Source organism: Manduca sexta, chromosome 2, assembly GCF_014839805.1.
Source record: "Manduca sexta isolate Smith_Timp_Sample1 chromosome 2, JHU_Msex_v1.0, whole genome shotgun sequence".
Taxonomy (NCBI): Eukaryota; Metazoa; Arthropoda; class Insecta; order Lepidoptera; family Sphingidae; genus Manduca; species Manduca sexta.
Window position 1 is genome coordinate 6,853,184 of NC_051116.1, and position 23,722 is coordinate 6,876,905.

Below are 23,722 nucleotides of genomic sequence, written 5' to 3' on the forward strand. Positions count from 1 at the left end.
AATTACAAGCCTCCACCTATAAATAGTCAAATAAAAATACAAACATGTTACAGAATACCAAAATATATATATATGTGTGTGCGTACGTACACACACACATATATACATACACATGTATATACTTATGTATATATATGTGTATGCATACATATATATATACACATACATACACACACGCAAATACACACAAATAAATTTATTCCGTAATCACAATATGAGTCCGGAACGGATTAGTAAACTCTAAACAAAAAAGCTTCGTGCCAGCATTACTTTGGCTTTATTTGCTGTGGTGCAGAACAGGTCAATGTTAAGGTTCGGAGGTAGCTCATTAAAGCCTTTGCAACTTCTTGAGAGAAAAGCGTTCTGCCTATATTTATATAAAACTACTTCATGGCGCAGCGTACACCTTGTTCAGAAATATGAGATATAGTAAAAAAATATTAAATTTCAAATGCCCCATAAAAATAATTCTTTGTATCAACAATCGCTTTTTCTTTACTGAAATGAACTTCAAATAGTTTACTTTATTTTAAGTATAGACAAAATAATATTTCGATTGACCCTTAAAGTATCTCAATGTTTGCCGGCAAACTTGACAGCTACATTGACATTTACGTGTGTCACGGGAATATAACCTAATATACTACATAATAAAGTTATTTTTCAGTATATAATATCCACAGAAGTGTTTTAAAATGTTGTATTTGTTCACCTACTTTTGTAGTTAAATGTACATAAAAAAGGTTTTCAATCTGAAGAGGGTATGACGATATCACAAAAAAAATATTTTTTGTTTAATTATTTTTGTATATTTATTTAAATTTAAATAATTAATAAGCCTGACCAGGGAAATAATAAACCTGCTTTAGCTTTACTTTTCATCTCCTTTACTCTTTATACAATAAATTTATATTTTATTATACATAGCGAGGTTTTTTATTTCCTTGACTAGACTATATTTAGATAAAAAATTGTTTTTTTACATAAACACTGAAAGAAAACTCCAAAATTCTTAACGAAATATATTTTATTGCCCTTCAACTTAATAAATAATAATAAATAAAAAAATAGAAATAATAATTACGCCTACGAATATCACCATTTTATATACTATTGAGTAAATTGTTGGTTCCACCCGATAATCGAATGAATCGATTATTCGAATAATTTTAAATCGATTTTACACAAAAATAATTGTAGCAAGAAAATACTGTCATTTAATTGACCTTATTTAATTTCTATCTTAATAGTCGTTTATTAAATATTGTCAATACTATTAAAACATAAAAAACAGTTATGTTCAATAACAAAATGTTATTAGTTGTACGAAATAGTCGAAAAAGACAATTTAGAACCCTGTGCCGTGTTTAAAAGCCTAAAAAGCAGTGCAAAATAGCGCGTGTTTGCGAAGAAAGTCGCGGAAAGCTAGCCTATAAAACTAAAATTGGAGTACATTGCGTCAGAAATAAAGTGTTTTTGGTGACAAATTGACAGTAGTATTAATCAGGAATCAATTATTGTGTAATAAATAAGTAATGTTATTCTCAGCATTACATATTGCATTATTTTACTATTACTTATATAGAAATCATTCATAGTTTTTGACACACGTCGATCTTGCGTGACGTCAAGACAGGATGGAGTTATTCGTTGTATTCCCGAAACATAGGCAGTATACAGTAATTTTGTTGCGTTTAAATAATGTTTATATCGTGTACCCAATTGTGATCTATTTGAGATCAAGAAACTTTCTAATAAAGCTTCCCTAGGCTTTAAGGTGCCTTTGTAAACCAAAGTTTCCAGCAACTGTAAAAAATACTTTAGTCAAATTATCTATAGTAGGACATAGGTGCCTGGTAATGAGTTAAGACAGCCTAAATCTTTTTGATATAAAGATTTCCATCGTGAATCATCGATATAGTTAAAATCGATGATCGATACTATCGATTATTCGAATGAATCAATTAAATCGAAGATTCGTCTCGAATTTCTATTGATTCCTAAATTCGATTATTCGAATGAATCAATTATAGGTAGATTTCTTTCGAATTTCTATTGATTTTTAATTTATCGATAGCTTCACATATTTTAGGAGTTCACTACACGTCTGTAGCTGCTAGAAACTTGTTTATAAGAAGCTCCAAAGAACTATTAAAAGCTAATCAGTTCGATAACTGAGCGATTTACTAATTATTGATGTATGCATTCATTGGTGACATTGCACAAAGTCTCTGAAACAGAAAAAATATGAATTAGATTTCAATTAATTTCTGGATGCCAGATTTTTCGTATACGTAAGTGTGGGTAGGTACAAGTATAATGTAAACGCATATAAAAACGATTTCTATGAATAAAAAAAATATTTATAAAATCATATTTATTTTGTTCAAAACTTATTCTTGTTTATTTCACACCTAGAGTTTCAGTAACTTATTGTATTATGTTTAAGGAGATACGTATGCGGTTTCCTTAGTTTTAAGAAGTAAGATGCAAAATTAACATAAATATGCGGTTTCATTTTTAACGGAATCGTCAACATAACTTTATAAGTCAGATGCAATATCAACCCTAATTTGTAAGAAACACTTACCCAATAACGTCTGACAGATCCTTAGCGTGGCAGATCCATTTGTGTCCTAGATTTTCGCTTTTATCATAAGCGTGTAGTTTGATCGTAGCGCCCCCTTCCGATCTAGACTCCAGGACGGACCTGTACAGCTGGAACAAGAGGTCGATATAAATCCCTCCTAGCCTAATTTCGGCCATGGCGCCAATCTCAACAGAGATCAGCCATGCAGGAGACATTATAGCGCACAAAAAAAATAGTAGAAACCATCCAACACCTTAAATTAAGAAGTATTGTTTGGTATTCCACTGCGCTCGCCATCCTGAGACATGAGATGTTAAGTCTTATGCCCAGTTACACTGGCTACAATGTCCTCCAAACCGGAACACAACAGTGACTACACTTTGCTACTTGGCGGCAAAAATACAGTGGTACCTACCCATGCGGACTCTCACATATGAGAGGCCTACCACCAATATTGACTATAAATAAAGTAGTACAAACATATACCTTAAGGCCAACGACGAAGGGCACGATGACGTCATCCTTGGCGTGCAGTATGAGCACGGGCAGCGCCGGGGCGCGCGACAAGTGTGCGTCCGACATGAAGCGCTGGCCGCGGTCGCTGCGGAACGGCGCCACGAACGTACTCTCGTAGTACGGCAGCCACGTCACCAACTGAGAATCGATTTAGAATCGATTATTCAAATCGGTTGTGGCGATTATTATGTATAATGGCATGATGTTTTGTTTGCATCATGTTTCCTGACAATTATAATATTGATGGTTGACAGCCCAATTGGCTTAAGGCGATACCTCAAGGTCCATTTTCATACATTTTGTTTCACCTTTAATCTGGGTAACTAATCTGGGTAAAATTTAATATGACGAAATTTTAAAGGCAGAAATATCCATGATTATTAATTATTTTTACGTTTTTCTTTCAACTGCGAGAACTAATCACTAACTAGACGTGAATTTAAATTCTTTACTTGCCAATACTTGTTTAGTTACCCAGATTAAAGGTGAAACAAAATGTATGAAAATGGACCTTGAGGTATCGCCTTAAGCTACTTTTAAAAAAGGAGGTTTTCAATTCGAATGTGTTTTTTATTCGAAAAATTGATACTCAAAAATGGGAGAGAATCTATAGCGGTTAAGGTAGTTTATAAGAGTCGGCCATTTGTTAAATACACATACCTTAGAAAGTGGATGTTTGGCAACTTCATCGGGCAAGTTGTTGAATGGCGCTTCGAGTATGAGCCCGTTGGGGAGCGGCAGGGGCGTGGAACGTTCTAGAACGCTCGTGGAAAGCTCCTTTAGGTTACCTAGCAGGTGTGACGATATAGCTGTACCTATAAACAAATAATTATATTATAAACACACGGTTTTTACATGCGAAGGGGTAGACAGAGGCGCAACTGTTGCACCCACTATTCGCCGTGTGTTATTCCGTTCCATGATGTGATAGGGGGCGAGCCTATCATAACATTGTATCCGCCTATAATGATGGTACACACGGTCCTAATTTTTATATTTGGTTTTATATTCATATTATTATGAACTATCGCTGTCGGATCTAGTTAAATAAATAAATAAATAATTCTGGTTTTCTAACGTCTATCAGTAAATTCATACACCTCGATATGTTTTTTATACTCCACCTTATTTTTTTTTTACTATTTTTTCCTTATCTAATTCACATTAGTTTAGAAGTAGTTTAGTAATATCTGTAAATGTATTAAATGAATTCACCCAACGAATGCCCCCACACGAATATGGGCGGCTTGCGGTCCCCCTTGTCCACCGTGGTTCGAAGCCACTCGTACACCACCAGGGAATCTTCCACCACGCCGTTTTCGGTGGGTCGAATCTTAGTGGAATCGCCGTAACCTGCAAATAAACACCCTGTATTATTATTAACTTTCGTCGGACCAGGTCGCCAACTCCCTGAATATGCCATTAAGCGTAACGGTGCACCAAGCCGAAGATCGCGCCTCGTGGAGAAGACTACTAAATGACCTTGGACGGGATCACGGTCCTCAGTAATGAGGGGCCGACTGAAGAGAGAGATTATTATTAACCTTATTGGTTTAGGGGGGTAAAGGTTGCCATTGTAGAGGAACAGATGGTTACATTCCTTTATGGAAGGAGAAGATCTCCAGTCAGGCAGGTGTTGCTTGTGACCGGCCGCGGCCCCTATGACGGTTCCTGATATGGTGGTATATATGTTGCGCGTCGAGCAAATTTTACCATCGCGAGTCAGAATCATCTGTCGCCATCTAGCGTGATTGCTGTGCGTTATCACTACAATTATGTCAATGCATCGATCTTGAAGTTCCATTGATGTTGACGAAATGGCGGTGTATGCATTAATTGTGCTAAGACAAGGGAGGCGGTTACGCAAACAAAAAACAAATATATTTCTGCGATATGTTATTTCAACTTGGGTAGTTTCGTTTTTGAAATCTGTAGATAGCGCTGGCGTCGTATAAGTGGTGCTTTGGATTACTACAATATTAAAAGATTTTTATATATTGAATGGCATTTTACACCTTGATGCAAATAATTTAAAAACGATTTTCATTTGAGAGGTTTGTTGCTTCTTTCATTAACTATATAGAAATTACACATACTCATACCTTTTATCCCCGAAGGGGTAGGCAAAGGCGCGACAGGTGCACCCGCTTTACGCCGTGTGTATTCCGTCCCATGATGTGATAGGTGGCGAGCCTATCGCCATATCGAGCTCAAATTCCGGATTGATACGAAGTAAACAAATTTAATATCACTTAAAATCCTATAATATTGTCACTCACCTCTATAATCGAATGCTATCGTGTGAAAATCCATTTGCTGAAAGAATTTATACAACTGTATTCTGTGTTCGGCCGCACGAGAATTCGAGTTACCTGGAACATAATATCAAAATACAGAATACGCGCAAGTGACGTCATAGGGAATTACGTGCGAAAGAAAGAAAGAGATGGAGTGATATCGCCACTACGCGACCACTCTTGCACATTGCTTTATTTAAAATATTTATTACTGTTTCATTACTTAACCAATTATAATACAGTTTTTGCAGCTTCTTTTAAAAAATCAGTACCATTTGCTATTACATATAGAATAATTAAGAAAATCAAATGTAGGAAAATACTCTATTATAGCATACCGTGACAATATAACATTATGGGCGTCTTGGAGTTCGCTAGTTCCTGGTCTAATATCCTGTTTAGTTCCTCTTTGTCTTGATTCTTCTCGAAGTTTCCTTTTAACCTTTCGTACACTGATTTTGGTAGTATGTGCCACAGACCTGAAATAAGAGGAAATAACTCCATGAAAATGTTTTACTAGTTTTTGCTGTCTTTCCAGGGAAAAAAATGTATTTCTGAAAATAAATATACGTAAGGAAATTTTAGCCTTTTTTTTATCTCACTTGGCATTTTTTTTTGTTTGTCTCAATACATTCGGTTTTTACAATAACATTATATTGAACAAATGAGTTCTTTCCTGCCAGCCCGAGCTGGCTTTTTTGTTTACTTTGTATTCTTTCATTTATTTTATATCCAATATAAAGTCTTTAGTTATATAAGCGACATAATTTGAGTAATAATTCAATATTCTCATGTACCTTGACTTAACATAAGTGCAACTATGTTCGCCTACGTGATGAATAAAGAATTGTATTTTTTTAAAAACGCACATATAAAACAGATAGAACACAAAAATCTATTTCGTTAAGTGCATTTATTTTGAGAAATATATCATGTAAGTTTTCTATTAGTGAACATTCAAAATCGCACCAATAATTCCGAAAATTTGCGATTTCAAATAATAAAGGAACTTCAGCTTTGTGCAATAATATAGTGTAAGATTCCGTCTTTACCTTACCGCTGATCAAGAAAAACATATTTAATCTATACTTAGCAGGCTTATTGAACATAAGCGACATTGAGTTTTACACATATTTGAATCAGCACATTTTCTCCTTTTTTTATACGTCCACGGCGAAGCGACCCACTACACCTGATGGTAAGTGAAGTGGGGTCCAATAGGTTGGCGACTGACGAGGGTTGATTACCCCTCGGCAGTCGGTACAATTATGCCGGCCTCTTAGAACCGGAATACACAGGCTGATCTCGAATCGCGACACTCTTACGTGGGCCATTATGGCTGGTTTTATCCGGACGGGTGGTAGCTATCCGGGCGAATATAAAATATATCCTACCACCAGCAAACTCCGTTTTTGCAATATCAACTTTTCTATACAAAATGTCGCTTAAGTCACTTAGCTTGACAACCGTCGGTTAGACATCGTAGATGTTAATGGGGCACCCACTTATTCATTTATCACTACATAGTATAAAACGAAGTCGCTTTCTCTGTCCCTATGTGTGCTTAAATCTTTAAAACTACGCAACGGATTTTGATGCGGTTTTTTTTAATAGATAGAGTGATTCAAGAGGAAGGTTTATGTGTATAATAATAACATCCATTAAATAGTCAGCATTAGACCCGTGCGAAGCCGGGGCGGGTCGCTAGTCAATGGATACTTATGGAGACTGCTTATTCATTTTCTTTCTGATTAATGAAAGGCACACTCACCGATCTTAACTGAACAGTTGTCAACTTTGGACTGGTACTCTATGTTGAGATTTCTTGCGCCTTCTATGCCGCTCGCGGACGGGTCCTCGAAGTCTATGTTTAAGGGCCATTGCACTGGAAATACAAGATCAAAACAGCTCTCAAATAATGGCATAACATAAGGTTACATTTAATCGGAGTTTATATTTACCAGAATGGTTATGTTCGCAGGATTTTGGACATTAATTACTAGTTTGTACTTTGTTCTCGTGGCTTTCTCCGCTTAGAATTAGGTTTTAAAATAACTTATGCCGATAAGGCTCAGTTTGTCCTAAATTTCATTACAATAAATTCAGTGATAGGCACACAGCCCGTGTGTATTTCTCATGGTTGCTAAATTCACAGTGAGGTCTATCTAAGGGTTCGCGAACATTTGCCTTCCCTTCCTTCCAACCATCCTACTAACTCCTGCTTCTTCCTCTTCTCTTCCTTCCCTCTATCCCCTCCCTTCTTCCTCCCGGGCCCTAAGACCGTCTAGCTGCAGGCTACCAAGCCTCCAGTGATAGCGGTAGGGCCCACCAACTCATGGGGCTGCCGTGGTTGCTAAGCCGGGGGATCGCTTGTACACCGTTAGCAGGATACCCCCGGTGATAACCACGGCAGTTCCCTAAAAACAATACATACAATAACAATGTATAAAATAGCACATACCAAAATTAGCAAAGACTAGATTCCTTCTGAAAGTCGCGGAATATTTAAATATGAGTGGCACCACTGCGACGTGGAACACGAAGATGCCCGACGTTATCGACGCGCCAAGAGCCAGGACCCTGGAATGAAGGGAGAGGCTTTACATACATACATTCACAATTATCATCCCCGAAAGGGAAGGCAGAGATCTAGCTAATACACGCACTTTTAGCCAACGTTGCATCACGCTTTTTTTCAGAGGTAAGCAAAAGTTACGTCTTCTATTCGCAATGTTTGTTCCGTTCACGATTAGTGATGTTTTAAGGGGTGAGCTAAACAAATCGGACACTTTTAAATGCCTCTACTAGTAAGTGGAATAAAGTCCAGACGATGATGATTATCCCTCGCCAGTCGACACAATTATGTCGGCCTGTTTGAAACAAGATTTATACAGATAAAGCAACAGGTTGATTGCGAAACGCGACACACTTACATCACTATGACGGGTTTTATGCATTTCCAAAGTCCAGGCTGATACTGAGCAGAATGACGCCAGAAGGTCAGTCGCACCGCGTGCGCTAAAACTACGCCATTACCTACTAAGCATTATTGGCTGACTCCTATAAAAAACCAGCTTCCATCGGATCTGTTTTGCTGGTGGTAGGATACGTTTTATATCCACCCGGATAACGACCACCATACATAAGGTGTACCCGCCATAATGGCCCACGTAAGTGTGCCGCGTTCCGGACTCAGCCTGTGTATATCCGGTTCCAACAGGCCGACATAATTGTGTCAACTGTCGAGAGGTAATCATCTCTCGTCAGGCGACATTCAATTCCTACTCCACTTATCATAAGGTGCAGCGCAAGCACTTTGCTGTGTTCCTATAAAACATCTATGGCGAAAATGGATCACCACATAGTATAAAACAAAGTCGCTTTCTCTGTCCATATGTGCGCTTAAATCTTTAAAACTACGCAACGGATTTTGATGCGGTTTTTTTTAATAGATAGAGTGATTCAAGAGGAAGGTTTATATGTATAATAACATCCATTAAATAGTGGAGAAATATTGCACCCGTGCGAAGCCGGGACGGGTCATAGTTCAGTATAAACTTTCTTTGACACGCTTACATACTATTTATTTTGATAGGTTTATTTTTACCATTAACGCGTAGCTATCGGTTGGATACTTTATTATAATCAGTCATGGATTCAGTAAGTGTGTAAGTTTTGCCACACTATTATTTTTTAGCAATAAACATTTACACACACACACACACGCAAACACGCGCGTGTTTTATCCCCGAGAGGGTAGGGATACGTGCCACTAGTGCACCGATGTGATAGGGAGCCTATTGCTATATCGGGCACAGGCAGCATACTCCGGGCTGATACTGAGTAATAATAATAATAATAATTTCAGCTCTGTATTATATACTGTCCCACTGTTGAGCACGGGCCTCCTCTACTACTGAGAGGGATTAGGCCTTAGTCCACCGCTGGCCTAGTGCGGATTGGTAGACTTCACACACCCTCAAAATTCCTATAGAGAACTTCTCTGGTATACAGGTTTCCTCACGATGTTTTCCTTCATCGTTAAAGCAAGCGATAAGTCACAAAGGATACACACATATTTTTTTTTTAGGAAAGTCATACGTATGTGCCCTTGGGATTTGAACCTGCGGACTTTCGTCTCGACAGTCCGTTCTACAACCAACTAGGCTATCGCCGCTTTAATACTGAATAGAAAAACCCAATATCACGCCCGACCTGGGGATCGAAACCGAGACCCCAGCACTGCTGCCGTACCGTAAAGCATGCCAACAAGGCATTCAGTGCAGTGCAATGTATTAGATTTATACCTTAGTTTAATTATCAAACGGTGGTTAACTAGACGGTTACAACATATAATAAAAAAACAACAAATAAATGATCTCACGATGAATAAATACACAAATTAAATAATTTTCGTCTAATTAGCAAGTATTTTGTTTTTTTTTTAAATTACTCATTAGTATGGCGGTTAACAACAATGCTGGAAAGGTAATCATAACTAAACGCCAAATATACCGAAATGTGTATATAATATATTAATATTTGGAATCCCCAAATTTTTATTATATTACAAATTTTTGTGCGCCGTTAAATCCGGGTTTCGAAATTCTATGTCAATTTTTATATTATACTAGCTTTTGCTCGCGGCTTCGCCTGCGTGAAGGAGTTTTCCGGGATAAAAGTCCCACTATATATTTTCCGGGATAGTAGCCTATAACCTTCCCAGGGTCTTAGGGTCTTATACTAATCTCCATACCAAATTTTGCTTTCTTATACGACGTCTTATGTCACGTCCCGTTCCCGTAGGAACGGGATAAACGTATCCTATGTCCGTCACCTGATTCTAAGCTACCTCTCCACCAATTTTCAGCCAAATCGGTTCATCCGTTCTTGAGTTATAAATAATGTAACTAACACCACTTTCTTTTATATATATAGATATGGCAAAAAGTTTCTATGTTATGATTTTTTTTATTAAATTTAAAACTTTAAATTACTCTACTAACCGCCATTTTCAATAGACATCGGAATATTGTTATTGTTTATACTACTTGTATTCTATAACCGAATGACGTATCGACCAAGTACTTATTTTTCACTCCAGAAACTGGTTTTATGAAGAAAAAAAAAACAATTTACACTTACAAATATTAGTAACTATTTATGTGTGTTCGGGTAATGGGACAATGTACAACGACCATTTTGAGTTGATGACTCCATTTCATAGATTTTCTTAGTTGACTCATACATGATATTACGAATTCTTCGTGACGAATAATTGTAAAGATTTAAGTTGATTATTTCATAATTAATTCCAGTCAACAAACAAAAAAAATATTGAAATAACACTAAAGTGTAAACTAAAGGCGATTTCAAGTTTTGAACTTTGTTGCCGACTGTACAAATTGGATATTCTTCTATTCAGCACAATAAAACACACTATTAATTTAGTCAGATAATGAATATGATTATCGGTAATTATAAATGTAACAAGGTCTCATAAACCTACATTTTTATGTTTATCAGCATTTTACCAATTTACTTTTGGCCTTTAGGGCACATACACAGTTCTTATTGGTGTTGTTGGTTCGAAAAACAGGTGTATATCAAGTGAAAATAAAACGCTTTTAAAAGCGTTAGAAACGCATTAATGACTTTTTTAAAAATGTCGTTATATAGGCCTTAAACTAAAAGTATTTTTAACATAAATAATATACTTAATTTATCATGTAGGAGAATAGTTGAACTGATACGTCAAAACAATTTATAAGAATAAATGGTATTACTAAATTACATTTAAATCCATTAAATAATGATGGTCATTTTAAATCTATTCTAATATATATATAAAGGTAAAAGCTTATTTTTGTTTGTTTGAACATACTAAGTTCAAGAACTACTAAATGAGTGGCAATTTTTTTCACTAATAGGAAGCTACATTACTCCTGAAGGCTATAGACTACTTTTTATCCAGGGGTGAAAGCGGGACATTAATCCCGGAATATCTATGTCACGTGGGCGGAGCCGCGACCAAAAGCTAGTTAGAGATAAAATTAATATAACAAACATGAGATAGATCAAAGTAATCAGCTTGGAGTGGCAGATATGGGCAGATAAAAAGAAAACGCGTCACGATCCTCACTCATGAGGACGATATTATATTAAACTAATAGATCAAGTTCTTACTTAAAAACTATAATTAGTAACCTTAAACTGTATAGGCTTTAGTACATATCCCGAACACTAACACTAGAGCAGATATGCAGAGTAATTTTAGAGGAGTTGCTTAGGTGTAATCTGGGGATTCCATTAATACCGCTCTGATGTACACCTACTTTACTTCTACATAGATGCAAAAGTCTTTGAAGGTCTTTGGATGTTTGTAACATGGAAACTTCTGAATGCATTTATTTATTTGGATAACATTTTGTGGATGTGCCATATCCCAAATAAAGGTGTAGGCTACTTTATACTCCAATGATGTAAATGGGAAATTTAATTTGGGGTAAGGTCTTTCATGAGGAAAAGGCAACAGCAAAACCTATTATTAGGCTTTTAAAAAGTAATGACACATGAAATAATCAGCCCTGAATCTTGAATTTTTTGGAGGCGGGGCAAAATCTGGATAATGAAGCACCTGACCACCTATATTTTTACCTTTGTCATCATCATCATTTCGCGCCCCGCAGGAAATGATTTATGTGTTTAATGTACTGAACGTTTTAGTAGTCAAAGTTGCGTAAATGATGGGTTGTGTAGTCATCTGGCTAATTGATTCAAGCGAAATTTTTTGGGACATTAAATTTCATACATATTTAAAATCAGTATTTTTTTCTATGTTTTTTAACCCGTTTAAAAATATAAAAAAAATAATTGTTTAAGTCGATTAGCCTTTCAACCATCAATATGAATATAAGGAAGCATTATATTCATATCTATACTATTATATAAAGCTGAACAGTTTGTATGTTTGTTTGTTTGTTTGAACGCGCTAATCTCAGGAACTACCGGTCCAAACTGAAAAATTATTTTTGCGTTGTATAGCCCTTTGTTCGTGGAGTGCTATAGGCTATATATCATCACGCTATACCCAATAGGAGCGGAGCAGTCATGGCTAATCTCAGAAACTACCGGTCCAAACTGAAAAAATCTTTTTGCGTTGGATAGCCCTTTGTTCGTGGAGTGCTATAGGCTATATATCATCACGCTAAAACCAATAGGAGCGGAGCAGTAATGGCTAATCTCAGGAATTACCGGTCCAAACTGAAAAATTCTTTTTGTGTCGGATAGCCCTTTGTTCGTGGAGTGCTATAGGCTATATATCATCACGCTATACCCAATGGGAGCGGAGCAGTAATGGCTAATCTCAGGAACTACCGATTCGAACTGAAAAAATCTTTTTGTGTTGAATAGCCCTTTGTTTGTGGAGTGCTCTAAGTTATATATCATCACGCTATGACCAATAGTAACGGAGCAGTAATGAAACGGGAACAATTTATAAGTTTTAAGAGCTTCCGTTGCGTGCGCTGCGTAAACGATTAAAGTTATGCAACAATGATGTATGACGGGATTGTTCCTCTTAAAAAGTTCTAAAAAATATATTATAAAACAAAGCCCCCCGCTGCATCTGTCTGCCTGAACGTGTTAAACTAAAAAACTACCCAACGTATTAAGATGAAATTTGGTATGTAGACAGTGTTAGACCCTGGGAAGAACATAGGCTCCCGGGAAACTACTACTTTTATAACGGAAAACTTTAGCCTGAAAAACTTTATAACGCGGGCGGAGCCGCGGGCAAAAGCTAGTTATTTCATATATAGCATTTTTATCCTGGCAAAAGACTTCAAAAGGACAATGCATGAGCACAATGTTGTTTATTACTTTTACCACAAACATTGTTGCTTAAATTAAAATAAAATAAAAACCAGTTAAGTGAAAGTTATAGTTGAAAGCGGTGAAAGGTATATCAAAACTTATGCTAAATTGATTGTGGACTCTAGAGCATACATAATACAGCAGATATTTTATACAGCAAAGTGCTTCTGATATTGCAGTCTATGTTTAAATCTGACTGCAAGGTTTTGCTCGTAATAGAAAATCAAAATTGTGGATTAAATAGTAGCATGAGTGAGTATCCATGATTTTGAACCTGGAATATGTGATTATGGAGTAGAAAATGGGCCACTATGGAGGTTGTAGACCATGTACAGTTTGACCAGGAAAATAAAAACCTTGCCATTATAGTTAAATATGGACCTAATTAGTTTTACTGACAATGTTGAAAACAATTTCGTATGTCTACAAACGTTAGACAATGAAAGAATACAAATTTTCAGATTTTGATCATGTTTTTTTGCACTATAATTTTCCCCTGATATTTTGTAGACTGCAGCCTTCATGGTCATAGGAAGGATCAGGAATAAAGTCCGAAAACTAGTTCTATTTCAATTACTATGTTAACTTTAAAATGAAAAAACAAAAGAGATGCTGTAAAAGGCAATTTTTGAACTTCCTATTAAATCATAGGATGTATGTAGTGCAGCAAAATGTGGGTGCACGGGTTGTGTCCCTGCCTACCCTTTTGGCGATATAGGATTCGCCACCTTTATTATGTTTACATGATATTGGAATCTGTCGAAACTGTTGTGCATGTGTTGTTTAATTGTTTTTAATTTATGATTGTTGTTTTTTCAGTAGTTTTCCAAATAAATTAAAATAAACTTTAATACTGTTTTCTTAAATCCTTGTCATATTTGATATTATATTAAAAAATGTTTGGTTGCATTTAGGAAAATCATTTCTGATTATAGAAAATAAAGAGACAGTTGAATTTAATAAGTATTGAATGATTGTTATTAGAAACATAGTAAAGATATGAAATCTTTTTTCTAATATGAAATAAAAAAAAATTGTTTTCCTATTATAACGAAAACAGAAATATAAATATTATATATTTTTAAACATACATACCAACTTGTGTATAAGATATTTTATAGTTAAATTATCGTGAATCGATTTATTTAATGATGGCAAATAGTGTAAAAATGAATAAAACACATAATAAAATAAAGTCCGTAAAGCAAAATAAGATATACTTAAATTATAAACTTACCCAATAGTGTAAAGGGGCACCAAAATACAAACTCCGTAGATATCAAACATGTTTCTTTCAAATTTGCGAAGGGGTAAAAACAGGTAACAAATAATAATTAAAAAAAAAATAACTTCAAAAATCACAAAACATGCGTATAAAATAATGGAAATAATTATGGTTATGTATGAACAGTTACGATGCGAACTACTGGTTTCCTTTGTCAATAACACAAATCTTATCAGTTATAATCTAGCTGGATTAAAACTAATAATTTATTACGCAAATTATTAACCAAACCTTCGAACTTTTGACGACATTTAAAACTGAAGTCGGACTTGTCATTAACAAATGATGTTTTCTGACATTTCCATTTCAGATTTGTCATGAAATAGGGTTGTGCGTTTAATAAATACCGGTAATCGATTATCTTGTGATTGATTTTAAGGTTTTGGTTTTTTTTAACTATCGATTAGAAACTATACTTTGAATCACAACATTGAATAATATTAAAATAAATCAATATTATATGACTGCATAAAAATAAAAAAAATATATATTTACTGGGTACAGAATGATATTGTAAAAGTACATAAGTAGTACATATTAAATAAAATAGAGTTTTAAAAAGACATTCACATATATAGCGAAATATGTTTAGAATTATTATATTTAAACTTTTATTATACGATGGCATACATTATTTCAAGTTCTCCTGCATTTTTTCTTCTCTTTTTTTACAGAAGCTTTGATTAGATTTTGCGTAACCGGCACGGATTCACCAGTGATTTTGTCAAATACATTTAGAACTGGATTTATATAAGATCTTATTTCGATAACTTCTCTAGTATGTATTTTATTTTTCAAATTTACTCTTTCCATTATACTATTAATAGATGGAGCCCAATAATGATATTTTCCATACACTCTTGCGTAATTCGCTATCAATTGTCCAATTAAACGAGCTTCATAGGTTATTTCAAGTACTGCAACAATTTTAAAAGCTGTTAATTCCATTACGATTTCTTTTCCTGGAGCAATAGTGACTTCGCCTCTTCTAGATACTCCTAATGAAGAATATAGATTCCTGAATGTATTGTTCCTCCATTTGTTTTCATATTTCAAAATTCCATTATCAAAGGTAATATTTAAATTATATAAAATATCATCCACAGGCAAACCTTCTGCAGACCACAAAGAATAAACTGTATTTTCAATTTTTTTATATAATTTTGCATTAGCCTTTATTGCTTCACTTGCGTTGTTTATAAAAACATTTGTTTTTAAAATGGTATTCTCTTTTGAAAATTCTGTAACTTTTGCAGATTTTACTCTTAAATTTCTTTTCACCTCCTGCCATTTAAATTTAGTGTATAGATCACCGTAAGGCGTGGGGTTTTTCAAAAATATTTCCTCAGGTGTTCTACCGAGCTGTATACGCACTCCCCGCTTTAATTTGTCGTCACTTATGCCAAATAAATCAACCTCATTTTGAGTAATAACTTTATTATCATCACCTAATGGTTTTATGTCAATATCTTTAAAAGATTTTACTGTGATATTGATCGATATTTTTGCGTAACAACACGTAAAAATACTAAGCACTACACAAAAAATGTGATGGTTATTTTTCATCGCGTCACTATAAAATATATTAAATTTAAATACGTTTGCTAAAGTAGCATCTGTAGCTTACATAAAATAGATACTGAACTATAAGATGAATTGTGTGATAAATATCTACACCAGACGTAATGGAGTATAATAATATAAGTAATATTGTTGATAGTGATATGTAATTCATTTTGTTTGTATTATAACTTCTTCATCGAATATATTCCTCATTTCTATTAGAATTTCTATGTAATATTGGAATTTAAGCAACACCCAACTTTACACGAAAAATAATATTTGAATCTTCATCTGTCCGATTATCTATGAGACCAATATAGCGTATTTGTCAGCTCTTGTGTGATGAATCACCAAACTTTATTTTGTTAGCTAATTAATAATTTGGGTCACAAGTACAACCGCTATTCAGGTGGAGCGAAATGGATTCTTTGATATCGAACATAAATAGAATCTATTTCTCTTCAAATATTAGATGCATTGCAGTTCAAGATCTCTTACATGTTTCTTGTTTGCCCAATTACCAGTCTAAGCTATAAAAATATATTTTAAGCAAAGGGAAAACTATAATTTATTATACAGATTATTTTGTTCATTAATTATTGTGATTTTCAATTGGTTTTGATAAATAATTGTGGACCCAATCGTATGATACGTAATTATGACCTTTTTATCTCACTCGGAGGTCATGGTTATTGATAATTTAAATGTACACACACTTGACTAGTTAATCTATGTGGCTTTATTTAGAATTATTTTACAATGTCTTCATTAATTATTTGTTGCATATTAATGACATACTGTAATATAAATTATATATTTAAATAGGCGCTTTAAATGTTTTATTTGTAAATAAGCCTTGTTGTAAATATCCATTTATAATAACATATAGTAACAATTTTGTTCGTATATTAAACGTAGCTAATATTAATTTTATCAAGTGAATATCGTCACAAAAATAGTAAATATTCTTTATATGCGACAATTTAAACATAAAAACAGACATGTGTTTCTTGTTTATTATAATATCATAATAATACAATCATATATTATTGAAAAATGATATAAGATTATCGAAAAATATTTTTTCTATATTTAGTTGAACTAACGTAGTTCCATATGACTTCACTTTGTCGCGCGACAAAAATGATTGTAAAATTTTATTTGTTATTCCTGTTCATTCATGTGGTTTATACAAAAATCGAATTAAATTTGGTCACAGACGATGGCAATATATCGATAGACTATTCAGGGATAGATGTGCGAGTGATCACCGATGAAGACGTGGAACTATTTAACATCGGTACTAATGAATTGCGGGCAGCACTAAAGTGTCATTATGGAAGAAAACCTAGTTACGTTTATTTGAAAAGCCCGACACCGTGGGACGATCTTTATAAAACTTATGGCTGGGAACAGGTCTCAAGAGTGCTGTCAATACATTCAGCAAGATTGAAAGGTATCACGAAATCCCCAGTGACTGTGATGACGAAAAACTTCATCAATGAATCAAATAAAACTATTAAAGTGGACACAAGCATCAGTCATACAGTAGAGAACACGCTAACAACATCATGGACAAAGGAAAGAGAATTCTCACTGTCTCAAGAAATCGAATATGGAATCAATTTGTTATTTAATAAAGTTACGGAAAACCGGTTTTTCGTATACATCGATGTGGGGAAAGAGCGAGGAAAAATCAGAAAAAATCACTATTGGAAGCACTAGTGCTGTAGAAACTGAATTGCAACCCGGTCAAGCTGTGACAGCGATTTTGTCGGCGAATTCCGGTAATTTAGAAGTCGAAGTTGTGCATAAGATGTCGCTGCGAGGCAATTTGGCGGTAAACTTTAATAGGATGTACAAAGGTCACTATTTTTGGGGTCCGAAGATTGAAGATGTGATGTTTAGTGGGGGGATAACAAACGAAATACTGATGTTGGAGACGATAAAATTCGGTTTTCATGTGGACGCTACATTAACTGTTTATGATAAAAATGCCGGAGAACTTTTGTAAATAGAATATTATGTATTATAAATGTTCGATAATTGACACATTATTTTTTAATAATTACGATATTTTATAACTTTAAGTATTAAAACAATTAATACTTACAAACTAAACACAACGAGTTATCTTGATATTGTTTGTCTTTGCATAATTACAAAAAAAAAAGATTAAGAAAAGCAAAAAGGACTTTAGGGGCGTAGTGGTTGACGCTACTGTAGAGGAACAGATGGTTGCGTTCCTCTATGGAAGAGGAAGATCTCCAGTCAGGCAGATGTTGCTTGTAACCGGCCGCGGCCCCTCCGACGGTTCCTATTCGGAGGTGGTATATCGTCGCTGTAGGTGGAGAACTAAATAACTCAAAATTTCTAGTTTCGAGATAAACGCGATTAACTGTTTTTTTTTCGTTATTTTTAAGCATTACTAAAAAACTGTAAATAATTTTAATGTCGGTATTTTTATATATCTTGGGTCTTATTGTCTATTATATTATGCATTAACAAAAAAAACTCTGACCTGAAGAATAAAAATATAAAAAAATAAAAACTTCTTATTTAATTCTGCTACGACAATGTTTTGTAAGTTTGCTGAAATAAACTAAATAACTCGTATAGTTATTTAGTTTTGCCACATTAGAAACCATATGGTAAAGTAAAATAATTACAATTATAGAGTTAAATAATTAAGGTAAAATAATCACAATTATAGAGTTTATTAAAGTGAATACCATTAGGATTTTCAATGTCTAAATTAAACAATTCAAGTTGTTTAGTTCTTCTACACACTTGATTAATTTTGTTAACAAACAATAGACTCGGGGAAGAATTAAACAACTCATTTTATTTAATTTCTTTACTATTGAATAGATTATAAGTCGCAGTTTATTGATTTTATTATTTAATTATTTACTTTTTCTACAACAAAATATATATTATTTGAATATATTTATTTCTCCACTTTTAACATAAAAATAGCTATAATTTCGAAACGGGATAAGATAATGAAATGCTTGTTAGGCCAAAATATGCGCCATGTTTTGGGCAACACAAAAGTGATGAAAGTCCAAAATGGCCAAAATCCGAGTTATTTAGTTCTCCACCTACAACGACGATATATGCTGCACGTAAATACAAAAACTCAAAATATATCATATACCACACGAATCGCTGCCGCCAATCTACAATTAATGTTAGAAATATACTTTAAGTATTAAAATATACTTAATTAAACTAAGGAAGAACCAGCAAGGGAAGTAGCAGACACAGATGTAGGCAACGAAAAATGATTAAGTTGACGAAAGAAGTGAAATATTGGAGCTACTATGACGGATTTTAAGTTTAAGAGTGCGGTCGTAATCTATTTTTTTTTTGAGTAGGCGTCCCTGCTTTCAAAACCGGGGGAAAGTTGCGAATGGGATGCTGGTATCCCACGGCTTAGCAACTGCAGGGACCTAGAGCAGATTTAGGAGCGAATATTTGGAAGAAGGGAAGAGTGAGGGGCGATAGCCTAGTTGGGTGTGGAACGGACTGCCAAGACGAATGTCCGCAGGTTCAAATTCCAAGGGCACACACCTCTGACTTTTCTAAATTCATGTGTGTATTCTTTGTGAATTTATCGTTTGCTGTAACGGTGAAGGAAAACATCGTGAGGAAACCTGCACATCTGAGAAGTTCTCTATAGGAATTTCGAAGGTGTGTGAAGTCTACCAATCCGCACTAGGCCAGCGTGGTGGACTAAGGCCTATAAACCCTCTCAGTAGTAGAGGAGGCCCGTTCTCAGCAGTGGGCAAGTATATAATACAGGGCTGATATTATTACGAGTGAGGGGAAGGATAGGGACTCTCTTTTAAGATAGCCCTTACAAGCCTTCATGTGTAGTTACAACTATGAGGAAAACACACCAATACCTGCCTCGGGCCTCGACAAATGTCCCTCTCGAATGAGCGCACAAGAATTGCCTTGGCTATCCAATTAGATGCAAAACAAATTCTACATTTGTAGCAATATGTCTGTACACTTACACTCACCCTTTTATCCCTGAAAGGTAAGCAGAGGTGCAAATCACGTACCAAATTTCACCATGTATTCTCCGTTGCATGTAAAGGGAGCGAGCTTATCGCTATTGGGCACAAATTTCAGACTCCGGACTACAACAGAGCATAAAAACCCAATATCATTTTACCCAACCCGGGATTCAAAGCAGGGACATCGCTTACCGTGTACAATACAACAGCGCCACCTAGCAATGTAAGTAATACATTACCAACCCACATCATTAGGGTCTAAGACTTACTATTAAATAAAGTGACATCGTTTAAAGTGCTAACCTTTCAGACAATAGAGATGTCCCGTTGAAGTCCGATTACACTAACTATTTCCGTTAACAATAGTTTAAAAATGTAAAAAACTCTTTTGATTTGTATAAAAATAATATTCTTATTAAAAAGCCGATAAGCAAGAAATTAAAAATAATGACTTAATAGAAGTTACTGGATGCGGGCCGTTTCCAATAGGTCAATCTGGAAATCTTTGGAGGAGGCCCTTGTTCAGTAGTGGATATCCTGCGGCTGATAATAATGATACAAGAAATTGAGTACATATTTACGTTGTAAACTTTTTTTTTATATTTGCCAGCAAATAAGTGACAATTAAACTTCTATTGAGATACAACAATATTAGCCAATCACGACGGCCCTATGGCTACGTACTGTGAAGGCTGCCATGCCCTCAACACTGAGAAACAGACTTGTTATCACAGCTTTACTCCGTCCTTAGATAAAAAACATTTATGAATAAGGCGGTTAATGTTTTGGCGTAATCTTTACTGTGATAAATACAAAGAACTGATGATTTATGAATGCTCTGCTAGTCTTAGAAGAAAGGTTTTTGTTTATTGCTTTAAATGAGAAGACGAGCTTGCTGTTCGCCTGATGGTAAGCGATACGATCGCCCATAAACTAGAAACACCATCCAACACCTTGAAGTACAAAGTATTGTTTGGTATTGGCGCTCACCATCATGAGACATGAGATGTTAAGTCTTATTTTGTCCAGTAGTTACACTGGCTACAATGTCCTTCAAACCGGAACACAATCTTCGCTTCGCAGAAATAGAGATTACGGGAATAAGGCAAATAAGGGAAGAAATTAGAGTGGTATTAGTTTCAAAAATCCTTAAAAGTTTTATTTGGCGTAAAATATTAAATTAAGTAAGTATGTTGTTAGTTTATATGTATAACCAACATCCTGTTGCTCGGAGATTTTCAAACCAGAATTCTAGATTTGTTTCTTTATATTGTATTTAAATATTATACTAAAAGCCTGATATGACGTAGTTAGAAAAAATACAAAGCTTAATTTAACCTTTAGTTAAACTAACGTTAGTGAACAGTGTAGTCTGCCTGATAGAATGCATCTTTTGTCAAGAAAGCGCTCACGAGTTTTATAACAATAAACTGAATCAGAAACGACGCAAAATCGTCTTTAATGAAATACTGGTAAGAGTTATTTAATCCGCATCAAACAACTTTGCCGATATAAAAAACAAACTTACATTTGCACTTAATAAAGCAAATATTCCAATGATATTGTATGAGATGTGGTTTTAAGAGCAGCACGTGGTGTTGGTAAATCACATGTATAACGAATTGTAACATTGTTTAAAATCTTTTGTGGAAACGACCTTGCCCTTAATGGTTACCTCTTTTTGGTTTGATGATTATTGGTAATCATTTATATAACTTGTTAAATATATAGATCTAATGAACAATTGATGACAAAAATGAAAGCCTGAAGTTACTTATTCGGGTAATCTTAGGCAGGTAGTGAAAGGCTGGCAGGTTTTTTCCTAATGATTCGAAAAAGGTGTTTAATATAAAAATATAAAAATGGTTCAATATTGTGTTTCACATCGTGTGAGGGGGTCTATTTGATACGTAATTCACCTCCCCCTCCCTCAAAGGCTGATAAACAAAAAAAGGTTAGTTAGGTTATTTTTTTTGTCTACACTGGTGGAAAATACCAATAGGATACTAGATTCCCCAGGCTTAGCGACTGTAGGGCCCTGGTGGAAATTGGGACAGGAAGAAAAGGGAAGTAAGTGAAGGGGACAGAAGAGGAACCATACTAGAATAGACGGAAAGGGATGTTGGCGTGCCTTTATAGGCCTCAATGTGATATCACAACGAAGAGGTATACTGCACTGTGTGCCTAGGGCTGCGATAAATGTCTCCCTTCCATGGGCGTGCATTTGGTGTGAGGACCAAACGCATAAGAATAGGGGACCGGACTCATTTTTGTTGTTTATTATTACCAAATATTTACGTTATATAAATTATAACACAGAAAGAATTATTTAAATCCGGCGAAAAATCAACAAGTTATAAGTCTTTCAATTTCGGTAGTAGGGTAAGTAACAAGAAACAGAAAAGAGGCGCAATACCCACATGTGACGTCATCGGGCATTACGACACGTGCGAAAGAAAGAGATGAAGCGATATCCCTACTTCGCGCCCACTTCGGCACATAGTAATATTTGAAATATGAATTACTGGCTCATTTTTTAACCAATTAATGCAGTTTTCGCAGAAGGGTTTCTTTTTCGTATTATTAATCCTTACATATATTCCCCGATTGCCTCGTGGGGGAAATTGGTTAGGTTAAGGCTCATGTCCTCGCCGGTGAGGATCGCGACGCGTTTTCCGTTTATTTCCCCCTACTTGCCAGCCCGAGCTGGTTACTTCGGTTTGTACCTTGTATTCCTTATAAATACCCTAATTTAAAATGTCCATAGTTATATAAGTAATTTTTTATTTAGCAATATTAATTATTATTTTTATACATTGCTTTGACGTATCATAAGTGCAACTTTGTTCGCTATCTCGATGGCGTAGTTGTATTACGGTACTACAATACTGATGTTACGGGTTCGATCCCGAGTCGACCAAAGTGATAGTGGGTCTAGGTTTGCCTCCAATCACATCATGGGCCGGAATACACACGGCGAAAAATGGGTTCACCAGTTGCGCCTCTGTCTACTCCTTCGGAAATAAAGACGTGTGCATATGATTTTCTTCAGTATACGAATAGCTGACATGTTTAAGAGTATTTCGATATCCCAATCGTAAACTTCTAACCGCTGACTACAATATACGGACCTTGATTGACTAAGATGATCTAAATTGGGAAATGCAGTACAGTCAGCCACAAATTTACCTTAACAAACAAACTACACGCTCCTACACTTAACTTTTATCGACGTATGATATTCTTGATAAAGCATTGATTGCTAAAGTGGTCTTGAGAATCAATGGTCTAAGGTGGGTGACAAAAAAATAGGGCTTCAAAATTCGTAAGCGGGGTCCACGAAAATTTATCTGGTTTTCATAGTAAAGAACTAAAATGGCTTGACTTTACTTATCAATCTAGGCAGATAATATTTTAAGAATCGACTGGTACATATAAAACTTGCATATTATTAAGAATATGGTAGAAATATAGCTACAAAGGGTCCACTGAAACCAGAAAATTTTGAAAGTGGTCTATGAGAATAAAAAAATTGGGTACCTTTGATCTTAAGGTTATAGCTTAAGGT

At 35.0% G+C, this 23,722-nt stretch overlaps 2 protein-coding genes across 2 annotated transcripts; both read right to left on the reverse strand.

The window, feature by feature from the left end:
* Nucleotides 1–1,009: 1,009 nt before the first annotated feature.
* On the reverse strand, nucleotides 1,010–14,752 carry LOC115452658 (lysophosphatidylserine lipase ABHD12). Its single transcript, XM_030181238.2, has 10 exons — nucleotides 14,516–14,752; nucleotides 7,865–7,983; nucleotides 7,175–7,288; nucleotides 5,742–5,882; nucleotides 5,386–5,478; nucleotides 4,322–4,459; nucleotides 3,767–3,921; nucleotides 3,077–3,244; nucleotides 2,591–2,718; nucleotides 1,010–2,231 (listed from the first exon to the last, which is right to left on the reverse strand). The coding sequence occupies exons 1-10, from the start codon at nucleotides 14,563–14,565 to the stop codon at nucleotides 2,207–2,209; spliced, it is 1,131 nt and encodes a 376-aa protein (XP_030037098.1). The 5' UTR covers nucleotides 14,566–14,752; the 3' UTR covers nucleotides 1,010–2,206.
* Nucleotides 14,753–15,048: 296 nt separating this feature from the next.
* LOC115452659 (spherulin-2A-like) lies at nucleotides 15,049–16,237 on the reverse strand. The gene has a single exon (XM_030181240.2). The coding sequence runs from the start codon at nucleotides 16,127–16,129 to the stop codon at nucleotides 15,200–15,202; it is 930 nt and encodes a 309-aa protein (XP_030037100.1). The 5' UTR covers nucleotides 16,130–16,237; the 3' UTR covers nucleotides 15,049–15,199.
* Nucleotides 16,238–23,722: the final 7,485 nt, after the last annotated feature.